Raw genomic sequence first — 27,419 nt, forward strand, 5'->3', positions numbered from 1 at the left:
TAATACACAACAGATACTTATCAAATAAAAAGTCTGTTATTATTATTATTTCCATATAATGTCGTTGTACTGGTACAATGACAATAAAGGGCAATTATTATTATTATTATTATTATTATTATTATTATTATTATTATTATTATTATTATTATTATTATTATTATCCTCCAATTGCAGAATGGCAAAGATCAGTTTTATGGGAGTACAGAGGATGATTGAAATCGATCGCACCTTTCAGTTGTTTGCCAACCGCCAATACAAATGTAAGAAGAAGAAGAAGATTGAAATCGATCGATGTTGTTTTATTTGTAAATTCCGACAGTCCTGGAATGCAGCATTTCCTCTTCCGTCACCGGTATCCCAGAAGCCTCCTGACCAGGAAGTGGTATGCCGAAGAGATCTTTGCTTTTTATTTGTTTTGACAATGATGGAGGAAGAAGAATTTGAATTTGCTGAAGATCTAGAGGCTATTTTGCATCTAACCCCAGAGGTGCAGCTAGCCATTGAACAGGTAACCGCTTCACCTCGTTACTGAAGGATTTCTTTGTAACCTGTTGTTGTTGGTCTTTGCTAATGTGCTGACAGCTTTCAGCAGGTAGGCTAACCATCTTGCGGGCTTACTGTAGGGTAAAAAGCTGGACTAAGAATACTAGCTATTAAACACCAAGCTGACAGTAATATTAACAGTGTTGGGCTTGCAATAGGCATGTCAAGTAATTAAAATATGATCGCTTTAACGTTACGACGTTAGCCTTACCTTTTATCTCTTGTTGGTGTTAAATTTAGTATATCATATAATGAATAATTAGCATCACATCACAAATCATTTAACAACATGTTTATACAAATTATCTGTCGGTCAGCACGTGAGTTTCCGACCAAACGTAGTTTGTTTTTGTTTTTTGTGCAAGGTATTCCCCAGCCAAGACCCGCTGGATAGAGCCGACTTCAATGCGGTGGAATACATCAACACACTTTTCCCCACCGAGCAGGTACACTGAAGTGCTACACAACTGATTGCAGCCAGGTTTTCACTTACACATATATACAGATGTGGTGTGGTCCAGACACAGACTGACACAATTAAAGTGATAATCTTTAAGTTAGAAGTCATGTTCTCATTTGCCACAGTGGGAAACGTCCCGGTGTTACTTATAATGTAGCATTAACAATGAATGATCCCATTCTACTCTGGAGCTTTAAACTAGCAGGCAGAGTAACAGGACCCATTTGGAAGTAGGTTCCTGCATTTAGGCTTTACATATTCAGGCCAATCAGACAGCCAGGAATGTTTGTCGTAGTATTGTAAATGTAGTCATCTGGAACCTATCCCAGCTACCATAGGGGCAGGACATGTGACACCCGACGCAGGGCTAACACAGAGAGACAGGAAACCATTCACACCTATGGGCAAATTAGATTCAACAATTTTCTATGCAATTTGAAGTCTATCATTCTACAAAAAGAAATAAAAAATTAATACATTCAAGACAGCTGCCAGGCTTCCCAGAACTGGACGTTTGAGCAAATTCACCCCTAAGGTCGAACCGTGCAATGCTTACAGAAAAAGAAAGTCCAGACATCAACTTGACTGAAATGCTGGGCAAACTTTACTAGAGCTGAGGATAAACAAATGCTTGAAAACATCAATGAACTGAAAGAAGGTTGTAAAGAAGAGTGGCCTCAAAGTCTTCCACAAAAATGTGAGAGACCAAGAAAACACTTGGTTTTACAAGCTACTGAATAGGGTGTACTGAAAATGTGACGCTGTCCTTCTGCATTTTGATTTTTTTTAACTAAACAGTGAACACAATGACATGGTGTAACAAGCCATGTGTTTGTTGTCCATCTCAGGTTGTATTTAGACCTGGTGAGGACTCAATCATTTTTTTTATACTTGGCTCCATATGATTGCTTCAAACCTGACTGTGAGACATAGAGGGAATACAAAAAGAAAAGATTGAAATTTATTGTTGCTTTTCTTGCAGCTTTGGTTGAAATATGGGCTGATAGATTAGGCAAATTATCCTTTTTTCATATTCATTTGTTTTATTCCTCTTGCAACAGTTAAATCTAAACCATCTATATCATGACATGTGTATACTCTAGTTCCATAAGGGGTCACTGTAACCCTATAGTTTGTGTTAAGACTGCAGAGGTGAGCACAGTTGTGGAGGCATTTTCGTCCTACTGTGTTATATGCATAATAGTTAGGTTAGGAGTTACACTAGCCCTGTGTAGATCTACTGAACTGACTGTATCATCTGAGACAAAGCTATCTGTTTGTTGAAGCACAAATCTGTGAAAAGCAGCTGCATATGGGTTTATGCTCAGTGTTTTTTTGTGTTAAATGTAACACATGAAATGATACATAGTTAGAAAAATGGAAGAACTTAAAAAAACAGTAGTCAGATTTTTAAAATGTGTTGGGAAGATTCACTCTATAGTTCCCTGATTTCCTGTCTTTGTATTTCCATCAGTCCTTGGCTAATATCGACGATGTGGTAAACAAAATTCGATTGAAGATACGGTGAGTTAGAGTTCAGTCAATTTTTTTTTTGTCAATTTTTCTCCTTGTTTGTATCTTACCCTCAGTGTGAATAAATTGCTCTTTCGTGTCACATTTGACAGGCGTCTGGATGACAACATCAGGACAGTTGTGAGGGGCCAAACCAATGTAGGCCAAGATGGCAGACAGGTAAGCTGACCTCCTTGAAATATACTTTGTTTTGGAAATGTTGATATAATTGTCCCCCGAGGCAAATTGATATGTATAGCAGGTGTGTTTTATTATGCACCGCTGTTTCTCACAAATCGATGCTAAAACACACACTGAAGACCTTGTAATCCCTAGTGGGGGAGACGAAGGAAAGTAATTATGCCCATACATAACATGTCTGTTCATTAGTTGTGGTGTTCAGGCTTGCATCCTTCTCCTGAAGTTAAAAGGGTGCCAGTGGCTGTAACAAACTCAGAAGACGCTGCCCCTCCCCCTCTCCTTCTCTTTCGTCTCTCCATATTGCTTCCATGGAAAAGGACAATATGACTCAGATCCATTCCCGCAGCTCACACTGCCCCTTCTTTACGGAAAACACGTCTGTGAAATAGATTCCCGTATGTAAATACTTTGATTTCTTTAAAACCCAGGGTTTGGAATCTTTGCCTTTTCTTTAGAGATCATGGCTGGAAAAAAAAAACAATAAAATCAAAACAAAACAAAAAACGGCGCCTCCTGATTTAATCCAGGTCCTTGCAAAGTCAAAGAGTTGTTAAAGTGAATGTGACACCTGGTGGGTGAGCCCTGCGTGTTCTGACCAGTTCATGCGATTAGGTGTGCATTGTCGTCAGGTAGTCTGGCCCGGTGGCAGCGTCTTTCCCAGTTAGCTACTGTTTGGTAGCGGAAACACTTTAAATCCCCTCCAGACCAATAACATTAAACAGTCTCACACAATAATTTTACTTTGTTTTTCCAACCCCACAGAGCTATTCCAACTTTTCCAGGGGGAAAATCCTTTCTGCAGATGGAAAGATGGAGGGGTGTGCATTTCAAAAGGGCAACTGAAACATGCAGACAGCTATAGAGTAAAAAGAACAAGATCAGCAATTTTCTTATTTCTGCTATTGACCGAACTTGTTCACTGAGCTCGGCGCATTCCTCCAGTTGAAATCCAAGATAGTTATATTTACAATGAAGGATGGGGTGAGCACATTAGGAAGAGAGAGAAAGTTGAGGCAGTCTGGGTATGACTTCAACTGAGTTTTTTTGGAGTTTCTATAGAGTTAGACTGTCACATGTGCTGACTGAATATGGATATGTGACTGCCTTAGTGGTCAGAGTCTGGTGACTACAAAAGCTGATGTTTAGCGTGGGTCAATCACACATGCAGTGCTTATCTCTCAATATATTTTAAGAGTTGTCACTATTTTTAAGACTTTGTTATAGTGTAAGGGTTTAAACCAAGCACGGCGCTGATGGCTTTACCAACTGTTTAAATGTTGGCTTTGTTTTTATATACCAGGTATGAGCTCACAGAAACCATCTTATTGTGCACTTTTGGACCTCTTCAGTGCAGCTGCTGTTTATAAATTTGTCCCTAAAAGTCAGTTTGGTCCCCTAGCACCTGTCTCTGTAATATGTGCTGGATGTCGTCCAGTGAGTCCTCCAACTTTCAGGTTACGGAAGCTGATTGGAAGGTAGGGGGAAATACAGATGGGTGAATAAATTTGGTGATAACTGAAGATTGTGTTTTTAGGATTTTAAAAGCTTTTGGGGGCAAATTCACAACCCTGTAAATGTTCTCAAACTAACTTTAGGCTTAACCTTTAAACTGAAAATGTCAGTTTAGTGTCTGGATTGTAACCAAAGACCGTGCTCTCATAAGCAGCGACAATTGTTGAGAAAGTATTCGGGTCATTTGAAACACAACTTAATGTTCTGTCTCTGCACATGTTTGAGGACCAGGGTGAAATTACAGAGTGCACTGTGTGAGTGGTTGTAGCACGAATGTCCAGGAGAGATCTGTTATCTCTCTTCTCTCCGTTATCTTTCTTCTCTCTTTTCTTTTTAATGAGTGGGTTCCCAAAAATGTGGTAAATTATTATTTTTAATAATAGCAAACCGTTTAGCTTTTTTAACAAAATATCTGCAGGTGCTCAAAGACCCATTTTCTGCAACCACCAGCGTCATCTGTGCTCCAACGGCTGTTTGCCACGTTAAAAGACTAACTGATCACTAGAAAACTCTTTCTCTAATTAGTTTAGTCTCCAAATGCCCAGAAAAAGGGCTAATCTGAAACTTGTCAGGGTTTGCTCAGTGTAAAAAATGAAATTTATTCCTTACAGGACACTGCAAAAAGTGAACCTTTCGTACATGTGCATCACTCCTTCCAAAACAGTGCAAACTGGCTCTAACAAGAATAGAGAGAGTGAGTAAGAGGACAAGAGCATCAGAGTTTCTGGTTTGACACCTTGCAGATTCTCAGCTGGCAACCTTGTGAAATTGCACCTATAAGATCAAGAATCTGCATCTTTGTGAAGAAAATGAAATGATTGTTTTACTTTACTTGCCTTTATTTTTTTAAACAATAACACTGGATCTTGCACAAGACACTCAATTAGCCAAATGTATTTCTCTTTTTTATCAGCACAAACTTGGTTATAATAGGATGATTGCTCCCATTAGCTAAAGAAATGACAGTAGTGCTCATATGTAGTTTACATGCATGACTTAGTATTACAGATGCTATTATTTAACATGCTAATGATAAAGTTTAATTTTGATGTTTTTGCTAATCTGGCTATATTTTAAATTTACCAGCTTTTGTTTACCAGCCTGCAAGTTTCCCACCACATACAGCTGTCTTCGCATCCTCTCGTCTGCTCGTTGTCATGGCAACGAGGGGCTTTTTTTTTTTTTTGCACGCACACCTGCTCCACAGTCATCTGATTATAACGCCATAGCACTAATGAAGAGGTTATTTTGTGTTTTTCTATAATGAAAATTAAGGATGTTAAATAATTTTGTTTTGAATGGGTTCGAACTGCAGATCAAATATTTGTTATCATTTTCTGCCTACCATTCACAATCCTGTTAACTGGTTGCTGTTTAGGCTTATGGCAGATTGGCACCAGCCACCATCCAAATAATGGTTAAATGACAAAGAAAAAGTGGCTGGTAGAGGTAAAGAACCAAATAATGATTTGCTGTTGAGTGGCTGGTGCACTGAAACAATAATCTGTTGGTGGCGGCTGTCGTTGTTAAATCTTTGGATGTTGTGCGTGCTTAAATGATGATTGTATAAACCCCATAAAGGGTGGATGAAGGCTTTCCTTGGGTTGCTTAGACCGCGTCATGCTTTCCTGGCAGCAGTTATGCACAATAACTGCAAATTTCAACTTGTTTATATTAGTAATCAAAGGAAAACTTTGATTGCTAAAAGAAATTCTGGTGTCTTTTGATTTGGATCACCGTAGTAAGTCTCCCTGCACGGTGTTAGGCGCATATTATATCTATGTCACTTTTGGGTTATCTTCCTATTGAGTTGCCTTAGATTGTTATTTAATGTTCATTTTAAATTGGCTGTTGGGCTTTTATTGTAGTTTCCATGCTTTCATCTTTAGTCTTCTGCAGTCCTGAAGCTATCTCACCATGTGTGTTTTACAGTTTTGTGCAGATGAAGTTCTGAAGAAAAACAGTAGAAGCAGCATAGTAGCTGGCCACTCTTAAATACACAAGAGTGCGTTTGAAAAATGCTGCCTTTGATATTATTTTCTGTTACGTTTGGCTATAGCAACCCTTTTTTAACATGAGTGGCGATTTCCTGAGCTTTTCTCCTCTGTCTAAATTGTCTCGCTGAAATGTACACGAAAGCTGCTCAGGCAGCGTTTCAGCTGTTGATCAGATTTATTGTGTTTGGCGCAGAACTCAAAAGTAACATTAAATATGCCCTTTACTTTTAAACGCTACTCCGAGTCTGCCAGAGGGAGAGGTAAAATGCATCCCAACTGCGTTCAAACAATGAAACGAAGCTCTCCGCTTCTTGTCTGCTCTCCATAATACAGTCTGTGTGCGCCATGGAACATGTGCAGCTTATTGCATGTTAGGGACACACTGGTTTGGATGTGCGTGTTTTTGTGAGTGCAGATAACATCTCTGGCATAGAGGCGCCTGCTGGGCAGTGGTCTCTCTCAGCTTTCCTCAAGGCTAAATACAGGAAATGAGCGCTAGGAAGCGAGCCAGATTGACTCAGCTGAGTCTGCATGAGCGACAAATTTCAGCTTGGGAAGTTTAAGCCTCTTGTGCGCGCACTTTGTTTGTTTAAGATGTGCTCCAGGGATCCTCTTTAAAGATTCAGTGGCACTTCTTTCTCCCAAACATCAGATCAAAGAGGGATCACTTAACCTCTAATTTCTTCCAATTAATTACTCCACTTGAATAAAAAGCAAAGAAAAGGATACATGAGAGGCTGGATAGATAGCTAGATGCCGTTTTAATAGAAGAACTTTCATGTTAAAACACCCTCTGCAGGATTAAAGGCCAAATCAGTGTTTCGTGACTACTTGAACTGGTCATAGTGTGTCATCTTTACTTTGCTGAATGCCTCTGTAGGAGGCTGTCAGTAAACACAGCTCTTTGACACCAAACAGGAAGGAAAATTAATCCCCTGCTGTCAGTGCAAGCTGTATTTATATGTCTGTGCGGTGGTTGTTGGTGGTACAGCCACAGTTTTGTGTGCATTTGTTAACTCGATGTCCACTTGTTTCTCAGAGGTGCTTTTAAAAGTGGTAAATTCCTTGCACAGCTGGTGCCGGCTGTTAGCATTCCTTGTGTGCAAAAGAGTCCGAGGCCAGTCGAAGCTGCGTCTGCAGAGCCGCCACAGCATCAGGCCAAATGAAGCCCGTTACCTTGGCATCAGATGTCAGAGCAAAATCTGGACCATCAAAGAACAGCTGCCATGTCAGATGATGGGGGAATATTAGAATGGCACCTCAGCTATCTGACAATTTTCACTGTCTAATGTTATCTAATCTGCCCTGGCTTAATAGGCTGTTAAAGCTGCTAATGATGTCTTTAGCCTTTATAGTGACAGCCTTTATGCAGTGCTTAGCCTTATGGCATATGTGTCAACTTAGGATCTATCAATGTCAGATATTGAGTTAGCGTGTCAGTTAAACACACAATTAGTATGTTTGACATTGCTCCATTCCAGAGCTGGGAATAGGCATTAGCGTGATCGTTTGTCACCTGGACCAAAGCCAGTGTTGAGACCAGATTAATTCATTTAAAAACAAATTCCATGAAGGTTTGACCCACAACTGCAAATGACAGACAAATATTGCAGCCAACACCTGCTTCTCACAACAAAACATCATTAGAAGTGTAGCTTACTTTTGGATTTTGGATTTTTTATAGAAAGTTGATGTTTTTATTTGAAGTGACAGATTTTAATTAAAAGTTTGCTAAAAGAATAAATTACATTTGACCATCTGCTCCTAACAGACTTTCCGTCTTCTCTGCTAATGAATTTGAGTTGTTTGTATGTTGCTTTTTTGTGGGGGGGTGTCTGTGTGTTGTTCACACATAGCATGATGGTGGAGACAACATTGTACTTCATGAAGAAGCACCAAACATTTTTTGGCCTTTTCCCCCTCTTGTTATGTATTCTGCTCTAATGGTTGACCAGGCAGCAAGCAGAAAACTCTCTGTCCACTTGGTCAAACCTTGGCATGCAAATACTGTGTGAGATTAATTGTTTTAGTGGTTCTTGCGCAGTAGAAGTCTTCTTATCATGTTGCTCTGTTTATTTTGTGCAGGCTTTGGAGGAGGCCCAGATAGCTATCCAGCAGCTCTTTGGAAAAATCAAAGACATCAAGGACAAAGCTGAGAAGTCTGAACAAATGGTACACACAACAACACACACATGTATACAAATGCACAAAGGTAGCTTTCTGAAGCTCACTGGGGATTTGACCCTAGCAGATGGGAGCTACCGTTTATATCCTCCTTGTTACAAGACAGACAGTGGGGCAAGTTATTTAAAGTCCAGGTAATGTGCCGTCCATGTGTCTCTGTGTTACAAGAGTCCAGGGAAGGCCAGTAGGATAAGTGTTTACAAAGAAGATGGGATGGAATTGTGAGGGGGAGGAGTGGCAAGCTGACTCTCCCTTAGGAGGCAAAAATAGTTTCTCAAAGCAGTGGGTGTGCCGTTAATCCTGCTCTGTCTTTTTGGCATATTGCATCACAAGGCGCACTCACCTTTTTGTGCTTCTTCCTTTCCCTTTTGTGTGCTTTGACCTCCTCCTTCATTCCATGTCGTTTTCCCCACCCTTTCTCCTTGTGGGTTATTTGCCTGTCCTGTCTGACTTGTTCCCGCACAGGTCAAGGAGATAACGAGGGACATAAAGCAGTTGGACCATGCCAAGCGCCACCTCACTACTTCCATCACCACCCTGAACCACCTGCACATGCTGGCGGGGGGTGTCGACTCTTTAGAGTGGGTATACTTAAATCTAGGAATACTCAGAAAGTTCCCCATCATGATAACGAGTGATTTATAAGTGTATGATCTGCACCGATGGTACAGCTGGGTTTACTACAGTGTTATAAGTGGTGTAGAAAAACATGTTTTAAGCTTCTACTGCATGCTGCAGCACGTGAAACTGAAACAAGAACATTTCATATAGACAGAAGCAATAACTGCATGATATACAGTGAGTAGCATGCTGCTAGAATTATGCTGGACTGATTTAGATGCACATTTTATAGAGAAATTTGGCCCAACTACTTTACACCTGCAGTTACAGAGTACAGGTTTTGATAGTTTTTAAAAATGTTATACTTGCACACATTTTATGTTCCAGAGCCATGACCAGAAAGAGGCAGTATGGTGAGGTGGCCAACTTGCTGCAGGGAGTGGTCAACGTGCTCGAACATTTCCACAAGTATATGGGCATACCCCAGATCAGACAGCTTTCAGAGAGGTAACTTATACGAATGAACACACGCACACCAGCCACTTTATAAGGTATATGTGTTCAGCTGCTCATTAATGCATATACCTATAGCTATAATACTGTTATAATACTTGCTTTGCTTCCTGTCCTTTTAAGTCACACTTTATCTAAAATGAAACAAAGTTCTGTGTATTTAGCTTATTTGTCGTGGCTCCTACTACATGCATTTATAAGGAAAAAAACACTATTTTTTGTATATGTTAGTGTGTTTTATAATTGACCAAAGTATGATTAACCTTATACTGTACACTCACTGGTCGCTTTTGAGGAATATCTTTTTGACTGCTTGTCAACACTAATATCTAATCAGCCAACTGCATTGCAGCAGCTCTTAAGCACATTTAGTGTTTGAGTTCAAGCTCACATGGGCAATCTGGTGAGAAGCATAACTCGAGATCTCATTTTTAGTAGCCACAGGGTGATTTCTTAGTGGTTACACTAGTAGATGAAGTATGTTGCTTATTGCATCCTGTTTATGCAGATATTGCACACATACAGGGAAACCCGGGAAGGAAACTCACTGAATAGGGTTGCATTATGCCAGAATTTCTTCCATTGTGAGAGAGAAGGGACACACTATTTCTGAGGCTGTTTTTATCTCCATGCACTCCTTTTGTGTATGTGTGTGGAAAAAGCATTTTTTCAAACCATGTTCTCGAGATTAATCGTTCTTGCGGTGTCACTCATCAGTCTCGTACCTCTAACGCAATTCTTTATTTGAGGATGTTTGTTCAGTCTTGAGTCAGTCATGCCAATATCTGAAGGTTGCCTCACACAGAGATTTACACACACACAAAGACAAAGACGTGCAGGCACAGTTCTTAGCTGTGCTGTTGTTGTTTCACAAAGCTCTTCCCAAATTTCCATTTTTACTAATATTTTCCAAGAACACCAGAATCAGTATGGGACATATTAAGCTGTTTAATATTCAGGTTCAAAGCAACAGCTGATCCCTAAAAACAAAAAAAACATAATAAGATGACCTTCTGTTCTGTTATGATTGAGGTGTGGTAGACAGTGTTCATACCAAATAACAGCTGCGTGGAAGAAGTGACTCTGCTGGAGAGAAGGATGAGAGGAAAGACATGGGGAAGAGGGAAGATATGAAGGCAGGGCTGACAGCTGGATGCTGGACAGTCAATAGAAAGTATCAAGACCTCTCCTAGAGAAACACGGCCTACACAGACTGTAGCCTCTGGGGAAAACACATTTGCAACCGCACAGCCACAGATGGCAGACACAGACAAGAGAATGCTGCACAGATAACACATGAACAAGAATGGGTATATGAGAAGGGATTAGGGATCCCATGCGAAGTACAAAGGTGGCATGAGTGACAAAAACACTGGAATTTCAATGTGGAGATAATTTCAGATGTCAAGGTTTCTTCAGGCAGTGCGATTTAACGAAGTTAAATGAAAAAACATGTACACTGCTTCAAATCTAAAAAAACAAAACAAAACAGATATTTCGGTTCAATTTTTTTTTTCTTCATAAAATCATGTTCTAAAAATGTCAACTTAACCGGCTAATATGCACGTTATAGCTATGTGACAGGCTCTCTTTGACATTCCTCTATTTAATTCACTGAGAAATTAACCTTTTTTGTTCAGACAGGACTTTGAACCGTGACTAAATGGAGCCAGTGTAGCTGTCACCTTTGAGCAAGTTTAACTTTGATTATTTTTTAATAAGCCTTTCTCACTTTATCGCTTAATGCTTTTTTTTTTCTTCTTCTTTTTCTTTTTTTTCTTCCCCCATCTGAGTCATACTGCTCAACTGTGGTAAGATAGATGCCACAGAAATAACTGTGAGCTGTGGAGTCCCTGTATAATTAGAGTCTTATGTTCTGCAGCCAATCAGGACAGCCGTAGATGTTCAGACAACAACATCCAAATGCGATGTTGCATCTCCACCCTCTCCTGTTTATTTGAAATGACCGTCGTGCCATTGGATGCTGTACTTAACCTGGCTTGGATGTCTGCAGGCGGATACAAACATCTTCAAGGAACAGCCAAACTGGCCTTTTTATTTATTTATTTAATTTAATATTTTTTTTAAGTATTTTACCCTGTTGATTTTTTTTTTTGTAGCAGTTCAAAAACACAGTTGGTCATTATGTGTAAGTGAAAGGCTGAGAGCTGTAAAAAGTTTTTCCCTTTGACTTTCGGACAAGAACTTAAATAAGAGATCTGCTAACTGGCTGTTAGTCATGAAAGGTCTCACTCACAGTAGCTAGTGAACTGAAATATGTCTGCCTCTGTTCTCTGTTGTTCAGTATTTTTGGAGGCTAACATTAAAATGCTGTAATTTCAGCAAAATGGACTGAGATAACAGTTAATTGCTCAATGACCATTTTGACCTCTCTAGAGTAAAGGCGGCACAGAGTGAGCTGGGGACTCAGATCTTGGCAGATTTTGAAGAAGCCTTCCCCTCACAGGGCTCGAAGGTAAATATCTCCATCCAAACTCTCCATTTTTTATGTGCCTACTTTCCTTATCTACCTCTATTTTAGAATAAACACATTTTTCATGTCCCAAACTATTCTTATAGAGACCAGGTGGGCCCAGTAACGTGCTGAGGGATGCCTGTCTGGTGGCAAATGTACTCGACCCACGCATTAAACAAGAGATCATCAAGAAGTTTATTAGGCAGCACCTCTCAGAGTATCTGGTCCTCTTCCAGGAAAATCAAGATGTAAGAACTGGGGAGGAAAAAATGGGTTTTTATTTACTGTATGGTTCCATAATAGAGAGGGGGAACCAGGTCAAATCTCATTCTAAAAGAAATGGCTGTCCCTGTTTAACAGGTTGCTTGGCTCGACAAGATCGATCGCCGCTATGCCTGGATCAAGCGCCAGCTGCTGGACTATGAAGAAAAATATGGACGCATGTTTCCTGAAGAGTGGTGCATGACGGAGCGTATCGCCGTGGAGTTCTGCCACATCACCAGGTATAGACGTACAGTAAAACCTGGGATTTAAAACCCATCTGGAGGCATGTGTTGACACAAAAATTAGGTTATGAGTTACACTGTGCATAACTGCTCTAATTTATGCCGATTAGCGAACACTGTGTGTCTGTCCAGCCGAGAAGAATTTGAATTAAATTATCCAGGCAGAAATCGAGAAATTGCTTGTTAGGACTTTTCGGCTTTATGAAAAGAACCCCGCTGTTATGGTGTGCCAGGCCTGACTCCGGGATCCGGTACAACTTTCTGCGGAGTTGACGTAGGTGGCCTACATGAGCAGTGACCTAGTGGGAAACACTTCTCGGTCTCTTTTTTTCCCCCTCAACTACATGAGAAGACGTCGAAGTAAGCGGGCACCATGTGTTGCTACTGGGAATGAAAAACATCTGGCCAAAATTGCAGCAGTGTCAAACATTTTGGGATGTCAAATTATAGAAATTAGAGGTAACGCGCTCAAATTGACACTATGTCCGTGTTTTGTGTGTGTTTTCGGTTTCTCCCAAAGGGCTGAGCTAGCCAAAGTGATGCGAACACGGGCTAAGGAGATTGAGGTGAAACTGCTTCTGTTTGCCATTCAGAGGACCACAAACTTTGAGGGCTTGCTGGCCAAACGCTTCACGGGATGCACTTTGACGGACGTACCTGGAGTAAGAAAAGCACACAGAGACGAACAATACCCACCTAACAATACACGTTTTAAGGCTAAAAATATCCACATACAAATACAGTTTAGATGTAGCAAATTTGATCATAATTGCAACATTAAAAGCACTCTTCAGTCACACCTTTCTTGTTATATGAAAAGCTGTCTAAATACTCTCACAGGGGAAACTGATGCAAAACATGTGCTCTCCAGTTGGGAACTTAACACTCACTGAAATACTTCCAGTTGGCTTTGTTGTAGTTTAAGCCAACTGGAAGGCTACAGATTAATCCCAGTCAGTCAAAACATATCTTCATTTTTTTTTCTATTTCTTGTTTATATACATGAAACTGTTGATTTGTAGCTAATTTTGCTCACACGCACACTGAGTGCTTTTTGGTGTGTCACAACCTAAAGAAACCTTTTAATCCAGGTCATTCTGCCATGTGGAGGTGGAAGTGATACACACGGAAATGGATGGATTATGAGGGGTGTGATTAGTTTTGCCGTGGCCAAGTAGGCCAGGCTTGTTCAGGACTGATAATGTTTAGGCTAGAAAGAGTCCCTCTTGTCTTCAGTTCAATTAACACCCGTGCTGGTTTGGTTATTCAATTGGGGATTTGGTTGAGTGGAATTTAATTATTGGAGGTGCAGATTTATGAAAGCCTGGTCTGTGCTGACAAAAAGGTGATAAATCCTGAATTTAATATTAAAGAGCTTTGTTATATTTAATATAATAATATGTAATAGATATGCCACAAATTCTTTAGTGAGAATCAAGCTATTACATGCTCTATTATTCTATTTTTACAGCAGAAGAGGCCAGACAGCCCACTAGACCCAACTAACCCCTTTCTGGAGGATGAGCCAGGAGAGGAGGCGGGCACAGAAAAGGATGAAGATCTGACTAAGGTAAGTTAACCTGGATTGACCTTATCGACATTCTTCGAAAAGTAATTGCGCTCTCAGATATTTCCTCCTTTTGATGAATAACTTTCTTGAGGCTAAATAAAAATGTCCTGTCACCTTTATTCTCTGATTCTTTTAGCCAAAGAAGCCCAAAGCTCCAGACAACCCTTTCCATGGCATTGTCTCCAAATGCTTTGAACCTCATCTATACGTCTACATAGAATCCCAAGACAAGTGAGCAACACGCACTCATAGAAGCAGGAAAGATCAAATTGGATCAGGGTACACAAACCCAGAATTGGGAGCAGGTTGTGCGTAAAGCTGGCACATGCATACTTTTTCCATTGCCCACTCATCAATCAGACCCCCCTTCCCCTCCTTCCTATTCTACTTCACTCCCTTTTCTGTCTTTCCATCCGTTGTTCCTCTATCCACTGTGGCATAAATGTTTCCCATTAGCTCCACAACCACAGACAGTGAGCGAAAGAGAGAGGGAGGTTGAGTAAGTGCTGCCGCAGCAGATCTGCCTATTTTCTTTCCCACCTCTTTATGTTTTTTTTGGGGGTTTTTTTTGGTAGCCTTTCTTCAGGCCCCCTTTATGTAATACATGTTTCAGTTTTGTTTCTCTTGATCCATATTTTATTTATTTATAACCCTCTTTCTCCAAGTCTGATTTTCTTTCTCTTTATTCCTCCTGCCTGTTTTCTTTTCTTTTCACCTCCCCTTCACTTTTTTACCACCACCCTTACGTCCTCAGTCAGTCACTCCCCTCCCCCAGTGTTGGTGATGGCTCCTGTAACAGTTCTGGAACTGTGGTGCTTGCATGCAGCCCCTGGTTCTTGGCTCTTTGGAGCGTTAAATAGTGTTTGTCTGTCCAAGGGGATGGGATTGACCTATTCTGCAGCTACAGCCTCATTTTAGTTCTGTCCAAAGGCCTTACAGGCAACGGCCAGATCAGCTTGTCCCCAGTGGGACATAGCAGAAGAGAACAGTGGCCTGCTTGTTTTGTCCTTGGCTTTAGTTCCTTGATTCAGCAGGAGTGGGCCACACCAACTGGCTGTGGACCTGTTGACTGCAGCGCTGATTATTTTGATGCTTAAACTATTTTCTCCTATTTATCCGTCTCACTCGGTCTGCTTGATAGTTCGTCCATGAATCGATATATGGGGAAAAACACAATCCTGTTTTAATTAAATTGATTTAATTAATTTCACAAGACCCTACTTCATGCATGGGTGCTTGCTTTCTTTTCTATTTCTGCAGGAATCTGGGTGAGCTGATTGACCGGTTTGTGGCTGATTTCCGGGCACAAGGCCCTCCCAAGGCTGGCACGGAGGAGGGTGGAGCAGTACTGCCCAGCTGTGCTGACCTGTTTGTCTATTACAAAAAGTGTATGGTGCAGTGCTCCCAACTAAGCACTGGAGAACCGATGATAGCCCTCACAACCATCTTCCAGAAATTCCTCAGAGAGTATGCCTGGAAGATCCTCTCTGGCAACCTGCCTAAGTAAGACCGTTTCAGGTTTTCAGTCTAAATTAAAAACGATATGTCTAAAATGTAATTGGTAAAAGTTATATTATCAACATGACCCTGAAGGTGGATTCAGTGGTTCTCTACAACACTTTACACATAAGTAAAAAAAGAACTAGCATGACATTGTTGAAGATGCTGAATCCACACAAAAACAAAAATCAGACTTTGAAATATATGAGTAATTTTCAACAATTTCCATCAATGGCACATTTATTTGGGATTACAATTTCCTAAACAAGAGTGTCACACCCTTATACTGTTGCTGGGACCGTTTAGCAGTTCAGTCTGAAACTAACATCCTCAGTTCTCGCTCTGTTTGATGAATGAGAATAGCGTGTTGTAAGCAATCTGGAGTTGGTTAAGCTGTGGCAAAACCCAAAATGCTACCAGCAAAAACATCTCTGCCTCACTGGCCACTTAAGAACTCATCACTAGCTTTGGTGTGTACACACACACACAAAAGAGTATGCTTTGCACTGTAATTACACACTTGAGCGTGGCGACTAATGCATACCATGTTCTGACTTGTATACATACACTGTCATAGATGCACTCAGACTCTTTGCAAGTGTGTATACTTAAAGACACCCGTCCAGTGTGGTGTGCTGTGAATTGGTTTTGGAAGAGGCCCTAGAAAGGAGGTTGAGCTGTGTTGTGGTTTTAAACACATATTTTGTTTTGACATTTATTAATGACTGGGTCGTCTGTGAAGTCTCACTGGCCCAGTGGTCCACATTTGTGTCTCAGTTACAAATAATAATGGATTCTTTACCAGTGTTTTATTTTATTTTTTTAAAGGAGTTCTCTTTAAAGCTCAGTAGAAAAGAGGATCCACATCAGCTAGATTCATGAAGAAGAATAAAAAAACATCCCGAGGTCAATATTGCATAACTTAATGGCATAGAGTAATCCACTGTCTCAAATTGTAAACAATGTGAAGTCCCACCACAAACATTTCAATTACAATACAATGCAAGCACAAACAATATACCACAGTCTTCGTTTTTCATTTACCGTTTGTTTTTTTTTTGTTTTTCTTTTTTGTACATTCATAGTTTTTGTCAAATGGTGTGTTTGTGTGTGCTTTAATAAAGTACATTTTAGTCCATGACCAGGACTTATTACAAAACTGCAAGGCAGAACGTGCCTGCTTGGTGCCCCCTTATAAGTATAATAAATCAGCTCTTGCCTTGGAAGATATCCAACCATGAGCTCTATCCTTCCAATGTGTTTTCAGAGTACACCACAGCACTTCAGCAGTCTTATTCCTTATTTCTCACACCGTCCTTCTCTCACGCGTATTTGATTTTCTTGGCCTAACTGGTACAGCACTCTCAGGGCTGTATAAGTACCTTCTTAAATGAACACATTTTGTCATCACAGGAGGCTCCTGCTCTATCTCTGCCCCGGTTAACCATGGTGTGCCTCAAGGCAGAGCTATTGGTTATCGCCCTCAAGGCCCTACTCCAGAAGATAGGAGTTGTACTCATTCTTATTGACAGTTGCACCATCTAACAGTTCCCTGAAGTTTGCAACCTGGGTGTCATTCTAGACCCCACAGTTTCATTCCATGCTCATATCAAATCTGTCACCAGAACATTTTTTTTCCACCTAATGAACATCTCTTGACTTTGGCCATCACTCAATGACTATGTAGTAGAAACCCTCATCCATGTCTTTGGATATCTGACAAAGCCCTGGACAGACTCCAATATGTCCAGAATACAACTGCCAGGCTTCTAACATGCACCAAGCTCTGACAACAAATCGCCCCCACCCCCATAAATCTCCTCTGGCTCCCAGTTAAGTCACACATCATTTACAAGATCCTTCTTCTCACTTATAAATCCCTTAATGTCGTGCCCCCTCAGTACCTGTTCGATCTCCTTCACCCACACACACAGTCTCAAATCCTGCGATACTCAGCCATGGATCTGATTTCTGTTCCTTGCACAAACCTCCATATTTATGGGGAAACAGTCTTCACCCACCCAGTGTTTCTTCCATCTGAGCTCTGCAGTGTCCTGTTAGTAGACTATTATTATTATTAGTATTATTATTTTATTTTAGCCAGTCAAAGAAAACATATAAATTAACAGAAATATCCACTGAGGTAAAGTGGAAAACTGTTTTGTTGTCTGACGAATCAAAATGTAAAAAAAAAATCTTTCTTCTTGTCACAAACCAACATCCATTATAGTGTTCAATGCTTTAGTGTATGTAACATGACAGCACATTAATCCTGACCAAGCTATTTAGCCGTTTTGTAGCAACATACTCGCTGATTTCAGGGAGATGATGCCTCACTATGTTCTGCATTTATTTCAACAGAGTCCAGGTGCTAAATTGACCTGCCTGCAGGCCTGACCTTTCACCCACTGAAAACCTTTGATAAATTACACACATGAAAAAATAAAAATACCACAACACTGAAATTCTGTACCAAGGAAGAATGGGAAATGTTATTTGTCTCCTCAGTTCCCAAGTGCTGACAGTGTTGTTAAAAGAAGAGGTGATGTGATATCATAATAAATATAATACAATGTTAATTGATATACATTTTACAGAGCACATTTTTTTCTTAATAGGGTTGTAAAGTATGTTATAAAGCCTTAAAGACTTTTTTTTTCTCCTCTTGTATTTTGCTCGGACTAACCATGACCCCTCTGTCTCTTTCTGTTTTATCTCTTTCTACCGCTGATTTTCTCCCTCTCATTTTGTCAATCTCTGTCCAGATCCAGCACTAACAGCGGGGGTCTTACCATCAGCAGCCTGTTGAAAGAAAAAGAAGTCTCTGAAGCAGCAAAGTTCACTGTAGACGAGCTCTGCCTGATCTGTAGCATTCTGAGCACTGCGGAGTACTGTCTGGCTACGACACAGCAGGCATGTACACATATGGTGCATCATGTAACTTAGATCTTCATCAGCAAAAAAAATACCTTTGGGAGCGTGCAAAGTGTCTATCATGTTGACAGTTAACAGAATGACACGTTTGATCAGGAAAACATTTATGATTAAAGCCTTAAAGGTTTCATCCATTCTGTCCTTTCACACAGACAATTTAAAAAAGACATTTGATGTTTTCTTAGTAAAGACCATTTATTTGTCTGTTTATGCGCACATTCATGTTTTTGTCTGTTTGTGTTCCAGTTGGAAGAGAAGCTGAAGGAGAAGGTAGATAAAGTCTTGGTAGAGAGAATCAATTTGACGGGGGAGATGGACACATTCAGCACGTACGTGACAACTGCAAACCAGCTTTTATTTCTTTTAAAAACAAGCCTAGCTGCTATTATGTGAAGAGTGTGATGATTTCCCTTTTTATGTGTTGACAGTGTGATCTCAAATAGTATCCAGCTGCTTGTTCAGGATCTTGATGCTGCTTGTGATCCTGCACTAACTGCTATGAGCAAGGTTGAGCACAATCATGCACTCACACATTCAGCTCGTATTGTAAATACGCTACGTTGCCAAAAGTATTCACTTACCCACTCAGATCTTTGAATTCAGTTGTTCCAATCAGTTTCATGGCCACAGCGTATAAAATCAAGTACCTAGGCATGCAGACAGCTTCTACAAGTACAGTGGAACCCCGGCTTACGAAGACCCCATTTAATGAAAAATTCAAGTTACGAAGGCACTTAACAGCAATATTTTTGCCCGTGGTACGACAAAATGCCCGTGTAACGAAATCCGTTTGCGAAATGCGTTTCGCTGTTCCATGTGAAAGACGTATTTTTGTTGCAGTGCGCTATTTCGTGTGCTTTTTGTTTGCAATCGTTCATTCATAATGGGGCCGGCATAAGGCATAAATATGAGCGAGTTTTAAAAAATGTTTAAAAAATATCATTGCACAGTGTACGTATGTACATTAATTAACGTAAATGTAAGTTTTAGTTTCAAAGTTTAGAATTAAATTCCATAATATTATGTACATGTACACGCGATAAGATGTCACCTGTGCAAGAAGTCCAGTTGTGAATTTTCCTCGCTACTAAATATTTCAGAGTCAGTTGTTAGTGGTGTTATAACAAAGTGGAAGTGACTGGGAAAGTGGTGGGCCACATAAAATCACAGAGCAGGGTCAGCAGATGCTGAGGCACATAGTGCACAGAGGTTACCGACTTTCTGCAGGGTGTTTGGGGATGGCCCCTTCTTCTTCCAACATAACTACACACCAGTTTAAAAAGCAAGGTCCGTAATGGCATGGATTAGTGAGTTTTGTAGGTAACAACTTGACTGGCCTGCACAGAGTCCTGACCTCAAACTGATAGAACCCTTTTGGGATGAATTAAAACAGAGCCAGGCCTTTTTGTCCAACATCAGTGTGTGGCTCAAAAATTCCCATCAGCGCTCTCCTAAACCTTGTGGAATAGCTTCCCTGAAGAGCTGATGTCATATTAAACCCTATGGATTAAGAATGGGATGTCACTGAAGATCATATGTGTGTGAAGACAGACGAGCGAATACTTTTGGCATTATAGTGTATTTTTAGAAATCCCAAAAGATAGTTGTTTTGGGAATGTCTGTTTGTCAAAAATCTTCATTAAGAAAAACAGTAAAGTTCTCTTTGTTTCAGTGCATTTAAAGGATTTATCGTATTAACCAGATGGTAAATATCCTAAACTTCTAATTCTCTGCCTCTAGATGCCGTGGCAGAGTGTGGAGCATGTTGGTGACCAGAGTCCTTATGTGACATCCATTATAATGCACATTAAACAAAATGTGCCAATCATCAGAGACAATCTCGCCTCCACACGCAAATATTTCACGCAATTCTGCATCAAGTTCACAAAGTACAGTGCATAAGCACACATTTACACTTCTTTATTTAAGCCCTGTGTGAAAGCTCCTGTTTGTTGATATATTTGTCATTTCTTTCTATCCTTAGTTCTTTCATTCCCAAATTCATCAACCACTTGTTTAGATGTAAGCCTATCAGCATGGTGGGAGCTGAACAAGTAAGTTTCATTTATTGCAATCTGTATTAAGATGCATTACTGTTGTGATGCATATACAATGAGGGCCTTACAGTGTTTTTATAGCTTTGCCTCTTTACACCACCACAAGGGATTTAAAACCAAACAATTAAAATGTGACTTTCCTTTTTACTTTAAAGGGTTTAACAAAAGTATTACATTAACTATGTAGGACTTAGAGTCATTTTTATGTGTCATCCTCCCCAGTCAGAGGATAAAAAAGTAATTGGAGAGGCCTGTTCCTTTGTTATTTCATTACAAAGCATATACAAGATCTGGAGTTAAGTGGGGTGTTTTCTTTTCTGAAACTCAATGTGAGGTCCAAAAAGTTGATGATGCAGGTGAAGGTGGTCACCGTTAGGCTGGAAAAACAAAATTGACCTATTAGAAACTTAAGAGTGGCCAAATCAGCAGTCTGGTACATTCATTCAAGTATTGTATAAATGTACTGGCCAGGACAATGACTATCAACGGCCTGGAAGGCCACTGAAGACAACTAAAATGGCTTATCGCAACATTTTTCCATGGTTAATAAAACTCTCTTGACAACATCCTCATTTTCTTGACTTGAAAAACTTGAGAAAATATACACCTACCTTCTCAAGACAACTGTCAAAGAGGTAGACATATCATTAACAAAGACTACAATCAAGAGACTCCTGTATGAACATAAATACAAAGGGTTGCAAATGAATGGTTATACTCAGGATTAGAGTTTGCCAGAAAACATCTATTGAATGACCTGATATCAGACTGATAGGAAAATAAAGTGATGGAGAAAAATAGCTTTGACTAAGTCAAATCACATCATCTATCAAACATGGTGGAGGCACCGTTATGAGCGGGGCATGTTGGATTTTGATTTCTAAAAAAGTTAATGCAATACCATTTTAAAGCCCTTAAATTAAAGCTGAAAGTCTGCACTTTAGTCACATCACGATAGGTTGATTTAAAATCCACTGTTGTGGTGAACAGAAAATCCCCACTATAATTGTCTGAAAAGTTATGGCTTTTTTTATTGGATATATTTACTTGCGATTGATTGTATAAGGCTGAGTTTAAGTCTTGTGCAAACTATCCCACCAGCTTCTCCTCGACACTCACTCCTTGAAGACGGTCCTGTTGGATCTGCCCTCCATAGGCTCACAGGTGCTCCGCAAGGCACCTGCCAGCTACACCAAGATAGTGGTTAAAGGCATGACTCGTGCAGAGATGATACTTAAGGTAAGGACTGGGAGGGGTGGCATTAATGTGAGCTTGACTTCGGTGCAGCTGTTTGACTCAGGCACATATTTCCTGGCAGCTTTCAAGTGAATGTTTGTGCAAGTATGAAAACAATCCCAGTTAACCGTCCTTAAATGTATGCTGGAAAACCACTTAACCTTGCTTCTTAGGCTGCTGGTGATTATCTAAACAGTTTACCCTTCTTGCATAAACCAAGAATGTGCTTGAATCTTAAACCGATGGATTTAAATGAGAGCTTTAAATACCATATAGTTAAACTTAAACACAGTATCAATGATACTCATTTTTTATGGGTCACTTAAGATTTTATTATATTTAACTTAGGTGGCTAAATTCCTGCTGGCCTTTTTTTTTTTTAACAACCGAAGCTTCATTTTCTGACCTTTAAAGGCTTCGCCTGTAAGCTAGAGCTTTTTATATAGGTGTAGTGTAAAGGGTTTTTTCTTTATCCTTTATTTGCCGTTTTACAGATTTGATGTCGAAACTTGACAGATCCAGTTAAACACGAGCTTTTGTGCTGACACTAACATTTAACCGAGAACAATCTGGCACGACCTACAGCTAACTGCTTTTCCACCAATCTCAACAATAGACTGAACAAACATTTCTCCTGCGAGTGTTTGTGGTTGGACGGGCGAGCCAGCTTTTAAATGTTTGTCTTGAGTCACTTGAGCAGATTATCTACTTGGAGTTTATTTTGGGCAGAACAGTCCTTTAATTGTCTCTTTAACCCCACTTACACTAACACTTTATGAGCATGTTTCCACAAAATAAAGCGTCTCACAGGAGGTAATGAAAGAATAGGAACGAATCTAATGCACTGCTGTTTTAATGAATGCTAAACAGGCCAACGTAATACTCACGCTCATACTCTTAACTCAGTATGTGGTTGACTTTGAGCCAGTGGAAAGGTATGAGTGAGTAAATAAATAAATGCTTATAACCTTGTGTCTACACGCGGAAAAATACACACCCACACGTGCAGAATGGCATGCTGTATGCAGGACGTTGTTTTCAGCTGTGGAGTGCAGTCACTGGGATCAGCCCTTATGAGGCTCCTGAGGACACTGGTATGCGGATGCCATAGATTAATCTCACCCTAATTAACTGTCCCACGAGGGTAGAAAACACCCGCCTGTCCCTGATTTTCCTCTTGGGCTCCCAGGAGGCCGTCTTTCCTCTGAAAGATGGACAGTCTTGATGTGTGATTAAGTGTGACCTCCTCTGATCATGCTATGTTGGCCAAGCTTTCCCAGTAAGGGAGTAGATTTCTGTGAGACTGTATAAGAAATAGTTTAGATTGATGGCGCTTTTACACCCTAGCTTAGATTCTGGCCCTCAGGCGCACTAACATTGTTTTGTCTTAGACATTTGCTGTCTTTGCAAACCCTCCTAACCATTTCATATTCGATCGTCTGTTCAGCCCATTGTCTGCAGGGATACGCTCTGTTCCACGGGGCCTCTGTAGAACCTGTCTTTGTCTGCCTGATAAATGCCCTGAATGTGCGTACGTACATTTCCACTCATCTGCCACACATTAAGAAGGCTTTCACATTATAGAATTATGTTAATTCATTCACATCAACCCACAACTGTCTGCTTCTTTTTATTTTTTTTCCTGAATTCAACTGCCAGTGGGCCCCTTTAGCTGGAATGTGATCTGCATGGCTTGTGGAAAGCTCTCACAGACATAGCTGCTAACTTTGATTGATTTATATGCATTACCGTGACAGCTGGAGACAGAATAATCATTCCGAAGGCTAGAAATCTGATACAGCAGACATGTCAAAAAAACCAAAAACTTGATACCAAACAAACTGCTGAGGAAAATTCACTGTAAATTGTAAATACATTAAAAGGGAGTATTTTTAATGATATGATAGACTGAATGATAATATAGACTATATGTAAAGAAGATATATTACTGTAACTATTTTTAGACGGTAAAGAGAAGCTTTTTGTACTATTCAACATTTTACGCATTGACTTTGTGTAACATCAAGGTTCCTTGTAGGTAATTGCTTCCACCTTGAGCTTAGAGTGAAGCCTCTGAAAGACAATCCCAATGAAAGGAGGTCAATACGAGAATTCCTCTGCCTAACCTCAACGATAGTTTTAAATTACACTCTGTGATGCTGTGGCTTGAAATTAAAATCCGTCTTCCTGAGAAACTGCATTTCAGTGGGAGCGTTAAAGGAGCAATTTAAGTATTTAAAGCTCTGAGATTAAAGCAGATTCCTTGTACGTGTCAATTAATTAAGTGCAGTCTAAGTTCTTTGAACCGAAACAGCTTTGTTTTGCAAGTTTTCATTTATACCCTGGAGAACTTGAAGTCCATGGGGGTAAATTAGAGTTTAAAATAGTTAGTATTTAAATCAGCTGATCTTAGAATTATAAGAATAACAACATTTGTGAACCAAATGAAGATCAAAACCATGGTGTTTTGTTGCAAGTAGATGTTACTATGACTTAAAGCAGCAGACATTGATTATGCTTGCTTCCTGGGTAGCATAACAAGCTGCATGTGTGATGTAGAGTTATGGTTAATAGATTATCAAACACTTCACAGACAGCACAAGTGGAACAACATAATGATTTACTTGGAGTTGTTTTTCTGACACGGTGATGTGATTCATACACATCCAGCACTCGCTCTGCTTTTTTGTTCAGTTTTGTCTCAGACTCTGCCTCTTTAGCTTATAAAGGTAGGGGCAGGTAGTCCACATTGAGTGTGCCACCACCAAAATATTAAGTTTTGTGTCATGAAGCAAAACAATCACCTGAAAACTGCTAGAATGCTCCATAAAACATAGGATAACTGCAGTCTTTAATATTTTTGTGTTTAACCTTTTAAAATTACCAAAGTTTCAGTTGGAACTCTAATCGAACTTTAGATAAAACTGATAACACACAGGCATGTCTTTTTTTAGTTTACCTCTTTATTGTCGCTGCACACTCATAATTTGCACAATAGTACAACGAAATTGCGGTACTGTTGCACATTGGCACTAAAAGAAGGCCAAGAAGTAATCACAATAAATAAATAACATCTATAAAAAATAAAATATATACATAATGTGCCAAAAATAAATGAAACCTACTGAGAAATCACTCCATCTGCTCCCTGGTATGCTTGAATTTGGTAACCTAGGGAACCTCAGTTATCAAGAGCAACCTCCATGAGATGTTTATTGTAGCAGCTTTTTAGGTCACCAGCCTGCCTATCTCAGAATATTAATTTGTTTTTAACAGTTCCAAAACACAAAACAGTTCTAAACAACAATGGTCCCTCCACCATGCTTTATAGATAGGACAATTTTCTGTGTATATGTGTGCGTGTGTTATTATTTAGTGCCTTTTGTGATCACATTTGCGACCTGTTGACGACAAAGTCATAGCATGTGTTATTTTCTTACTCATCAACCCATTTTGTGATTCCCTGTGTGTGGATGGGAGTATTGTCATCCTGGAAAAGATGAAATGGGTGTGTTTCGTTTTTCCTTATGGTTTTTTCCTTTAATTTGTCACCTGTCTTTATTTGGGCTGTCTGTTTTGCGAGCCAGTACTTAGTTATGTTCAAAGTGCATAGGAATTTTTTGGTCCATCTGAGACGGCCTCTCCTGGCCGGTACAAAGCCTCTGAGACGTGGCTGTTTTCCACACCCAGCCCAGCCTGCCATGGCTCCGTCTCTCTTTCCCACTTTTGAAGTTCTCTTCTCTTTTAGAGAGTATTTTAAAGGTAGCTCTCATCCCTACCCTTCTCACTGTGATAAATCCCCCCACCCCACTTACTCTGTTTCTCTCTCCCTTTTAATGCCCATTTTCTTTCTAAACTGCATCTCCATCTTTCTTTGTTTCTTTTTTCTCTTTCTTTTCTTTCTTTTTTTTTTTTTACAAGGGTCCCTACAGGCCTTGCTCTTGGCCTGGCTCCAGGACAGTTGCTTAGTAAATCACTCAGTCAGCAGAGCTTGTAAGAAAGCAGAGAATTCCACACGATCCTGAGCCTTTGATGCTTGCTCTTCACTCGCTCCCTCTTTTGCTTCTGATTCCTCCACTCGCACACTCCCTCCGCAGCTCGTCTTCTCATTTATTTTACCTTGAGTGAAGATGGAACCAAAGCTTGAAAGACTCTAGACTCTGTTAAGTGACGGATAGGAGAAACATTTTGTGAGCTGGTCCCTTCTGTGGACGCGTATGCATGAGATGGGAATAGGGGTGGTCTGTCAGCCATGTGTTGGTCTTCCTTCTTTGTAGCGGCTTCAAGAAATGCTAACCGATCTGCGTTTTCCACCGAGTCTCTGTTGTAGGGAAAAAACAAAAAACAACAACAAAAAAAAAAACAACCAAGAGGATTAAATCCAGAAAAGTTGTGCCCCATTAAACTTTTTTTTTTGCTTGCTCTTCAGTAAAGCTGATTTTCACCCAGACTCATTATACCTCCAAAATAATTACGGGTGATCCACTGGTGCTTGAGGTAATTGGTGTGTAAAAGGAGAAGTGCCTAAATATAGAAGTATAATCTAAACTTTCGTTGCAGCTAGAACTGCATGGCTCCATCAGCTGGAGCCCCTCCTTTTCCTCCCATTTGGCCCATAGCTGCCCCCATATGGGATCACTTAAAGATCTCTCGGGTCATCGTGTGATGGCTCACAGGAAGGTGGTTGTGGTGGGAGGGGAAGGCGACATCAACAATCCTAAACTCTACTTTTCTGCAGGTGGTGATGGCCCCACATGAACCTCCGGTGGTGTTTGTTGATAACTACATCAAGCTCCTGGCTGATGGCAATCCCGAGACCTTCCAGAAGATTCTGGATATGAAGGTCAGTTAGCTTGTCTCTGCCAGTGTGGATTTTCTCATCTAGCTTTCAACGATATCTCCCATAAGGCTGTGCTGCATAGGTTCATTTACCTGTCGTTGTTATCCTGCGTCCTTTGTTTATTTTTTTTAAATATATATTTGTGTGTGCTTTATTTTTATTTTGTGTGCGTAGGGCCTGAAGCGCAGCGAGCAGAGCAGCATGCTGGAGCTCTTCAGGCAAAGGCTACCCACTCCACCCTCGGGGGCAGACGGTGGGCCCTCTCTGTCCTTCAGTACCCCCACCCCTGAGCAGGAATCCTCACGTATCCGCAAACTAGAGAAGCTCATTAAGAAGAGGCTGTGAAATCGCATCTTGAAAAGCGTAGGCTGGCATGGCCTTCAACTTTGTTGCGGTTATTCATGGCAAAGACTCCATCATTGTGCTGCGTTCGGTCGTCGTGGAGAAGGAGGAAGAAGTTGACTGAGTTTTCTGACTGATGCCTACCCAAGCTGAGGGTGGATTATGAGGAAACTTCCTTAACTGTTTGATGTTGTTACACATGTCATGTACTTCTGTGGTTTTATTACACTAAAGCCTGAGTTTTGTAACATTACTTAATTGTTGCACAGTTTTTTTTGTTGTTTTGCAGAATGTAGAGTTGTTGACTAAACTCTAATCAGAGAGCTTCTGGCTGCTTCTCTCGACATATCTATTCCAGGAGACCTGATCTTAATTAAAGCTGAAAATACTATACTTCAAGGATAACTGTGGGTTTTCTTTTTTTGCTCATCTGTTTTAATTCAGTGTGGGGTTGAAATCTGTGTGCCATTCA

The 27,419-nt window shown here is 40.3% G+C and overlaps 1 protein-coding gene across 2 annotated transcripts; it reads left to right on the forward strand.

Moving 5' to 3' along the window:
• The first annotated feature begins 375 nt into the window (after positions 1–375).
• On the forward strand, positions 376–27,419 carry vps53 (VPS53 subunit of GARP complex). 2 transcript variants are annotated; one of them, XM_063493466.1, is made up of 22 exons: positions 376–511; positions 912–992; positions 2,481–2,530; positions 2,632–2,698; positions 8,314–8,400; positions 8,878–8,993; positions 9,361–9,480; positions 11,884–11,962; positions 12,067–12,210; positions 12,323–12,465; positions 12,989–13,130; positions 13,943–14,038; positions 14,175–14,269; positions 15,299–15,541; positions 18,304–18,451; positions 18,719–18,801; positions 18,901–18,979; positions 20,213–20,361; positions 20,457–20,526; positions 21,631–21,768; positions 26,504–26,608; positions 26,780–27,419. In XM_063493466.1, the coding sequence occupies exons 1-22, from the start codon at positions 425–427 to the stop codon at positions 26,948–26,950; spliced, it is 2,493 nt and encodes an 830-aa protein (XP_063349536.1). In that variant the 5' UTR covers positions 376–424; the 3' UTR covers positions 26,951–27,419. The 2 variants fall into 2 exon arrangements, with proteins under 2 accessions (XP_063349536.1, XP_063349534.1); XM_063493464.1 differs by having other exon boundaries at positions 13,940–14,038; positions 26,780–27,418.

The sequence above is a fragment of the Pelmatolapia mariae genome, linkage group LG14 (assembly GCF_036321145.2).
Source record: "Pelmatolapia mariae isolate MD_Pm_ZW linkage group LG14, Pm_UMD_F_2, whole genome shotgun sequence".
NCBI classification, from domain to species: Eukaryota; Metazoa; Chordata; class Actinopteri; order Cichliformes; family Cichlidae; genus Pelmatolapia; species Pelmatolapia mariae.

What these genes read in the sequence shown, in the direction of transcription:
- vps53 (XM_063493464.1), top strand. Translation starts at nt 425, where the DNA reads ATGATGGAGGAAGAAGAATTTGAATTTGCTGAAGATCTAGAGGCTATT. An exon ending in TGCAGCTAGCCATTGAACAG is followed by an intron (nt 512 to 911) that starts GTAACCGCTTCA and finishes TTTTTGTGCAAG; the next exon opens with GTATTCCCCAGCCAAGACCC. An exon ending in CACTAACTGCTATGAGCAAG is followed by an intron (nt 18,980 to 20,212) that starts GTTGAGCACAAT and finishes CTCTGCCTCTAG; the next exon opens with ATGCCGTGGCAGAGTGTGGA.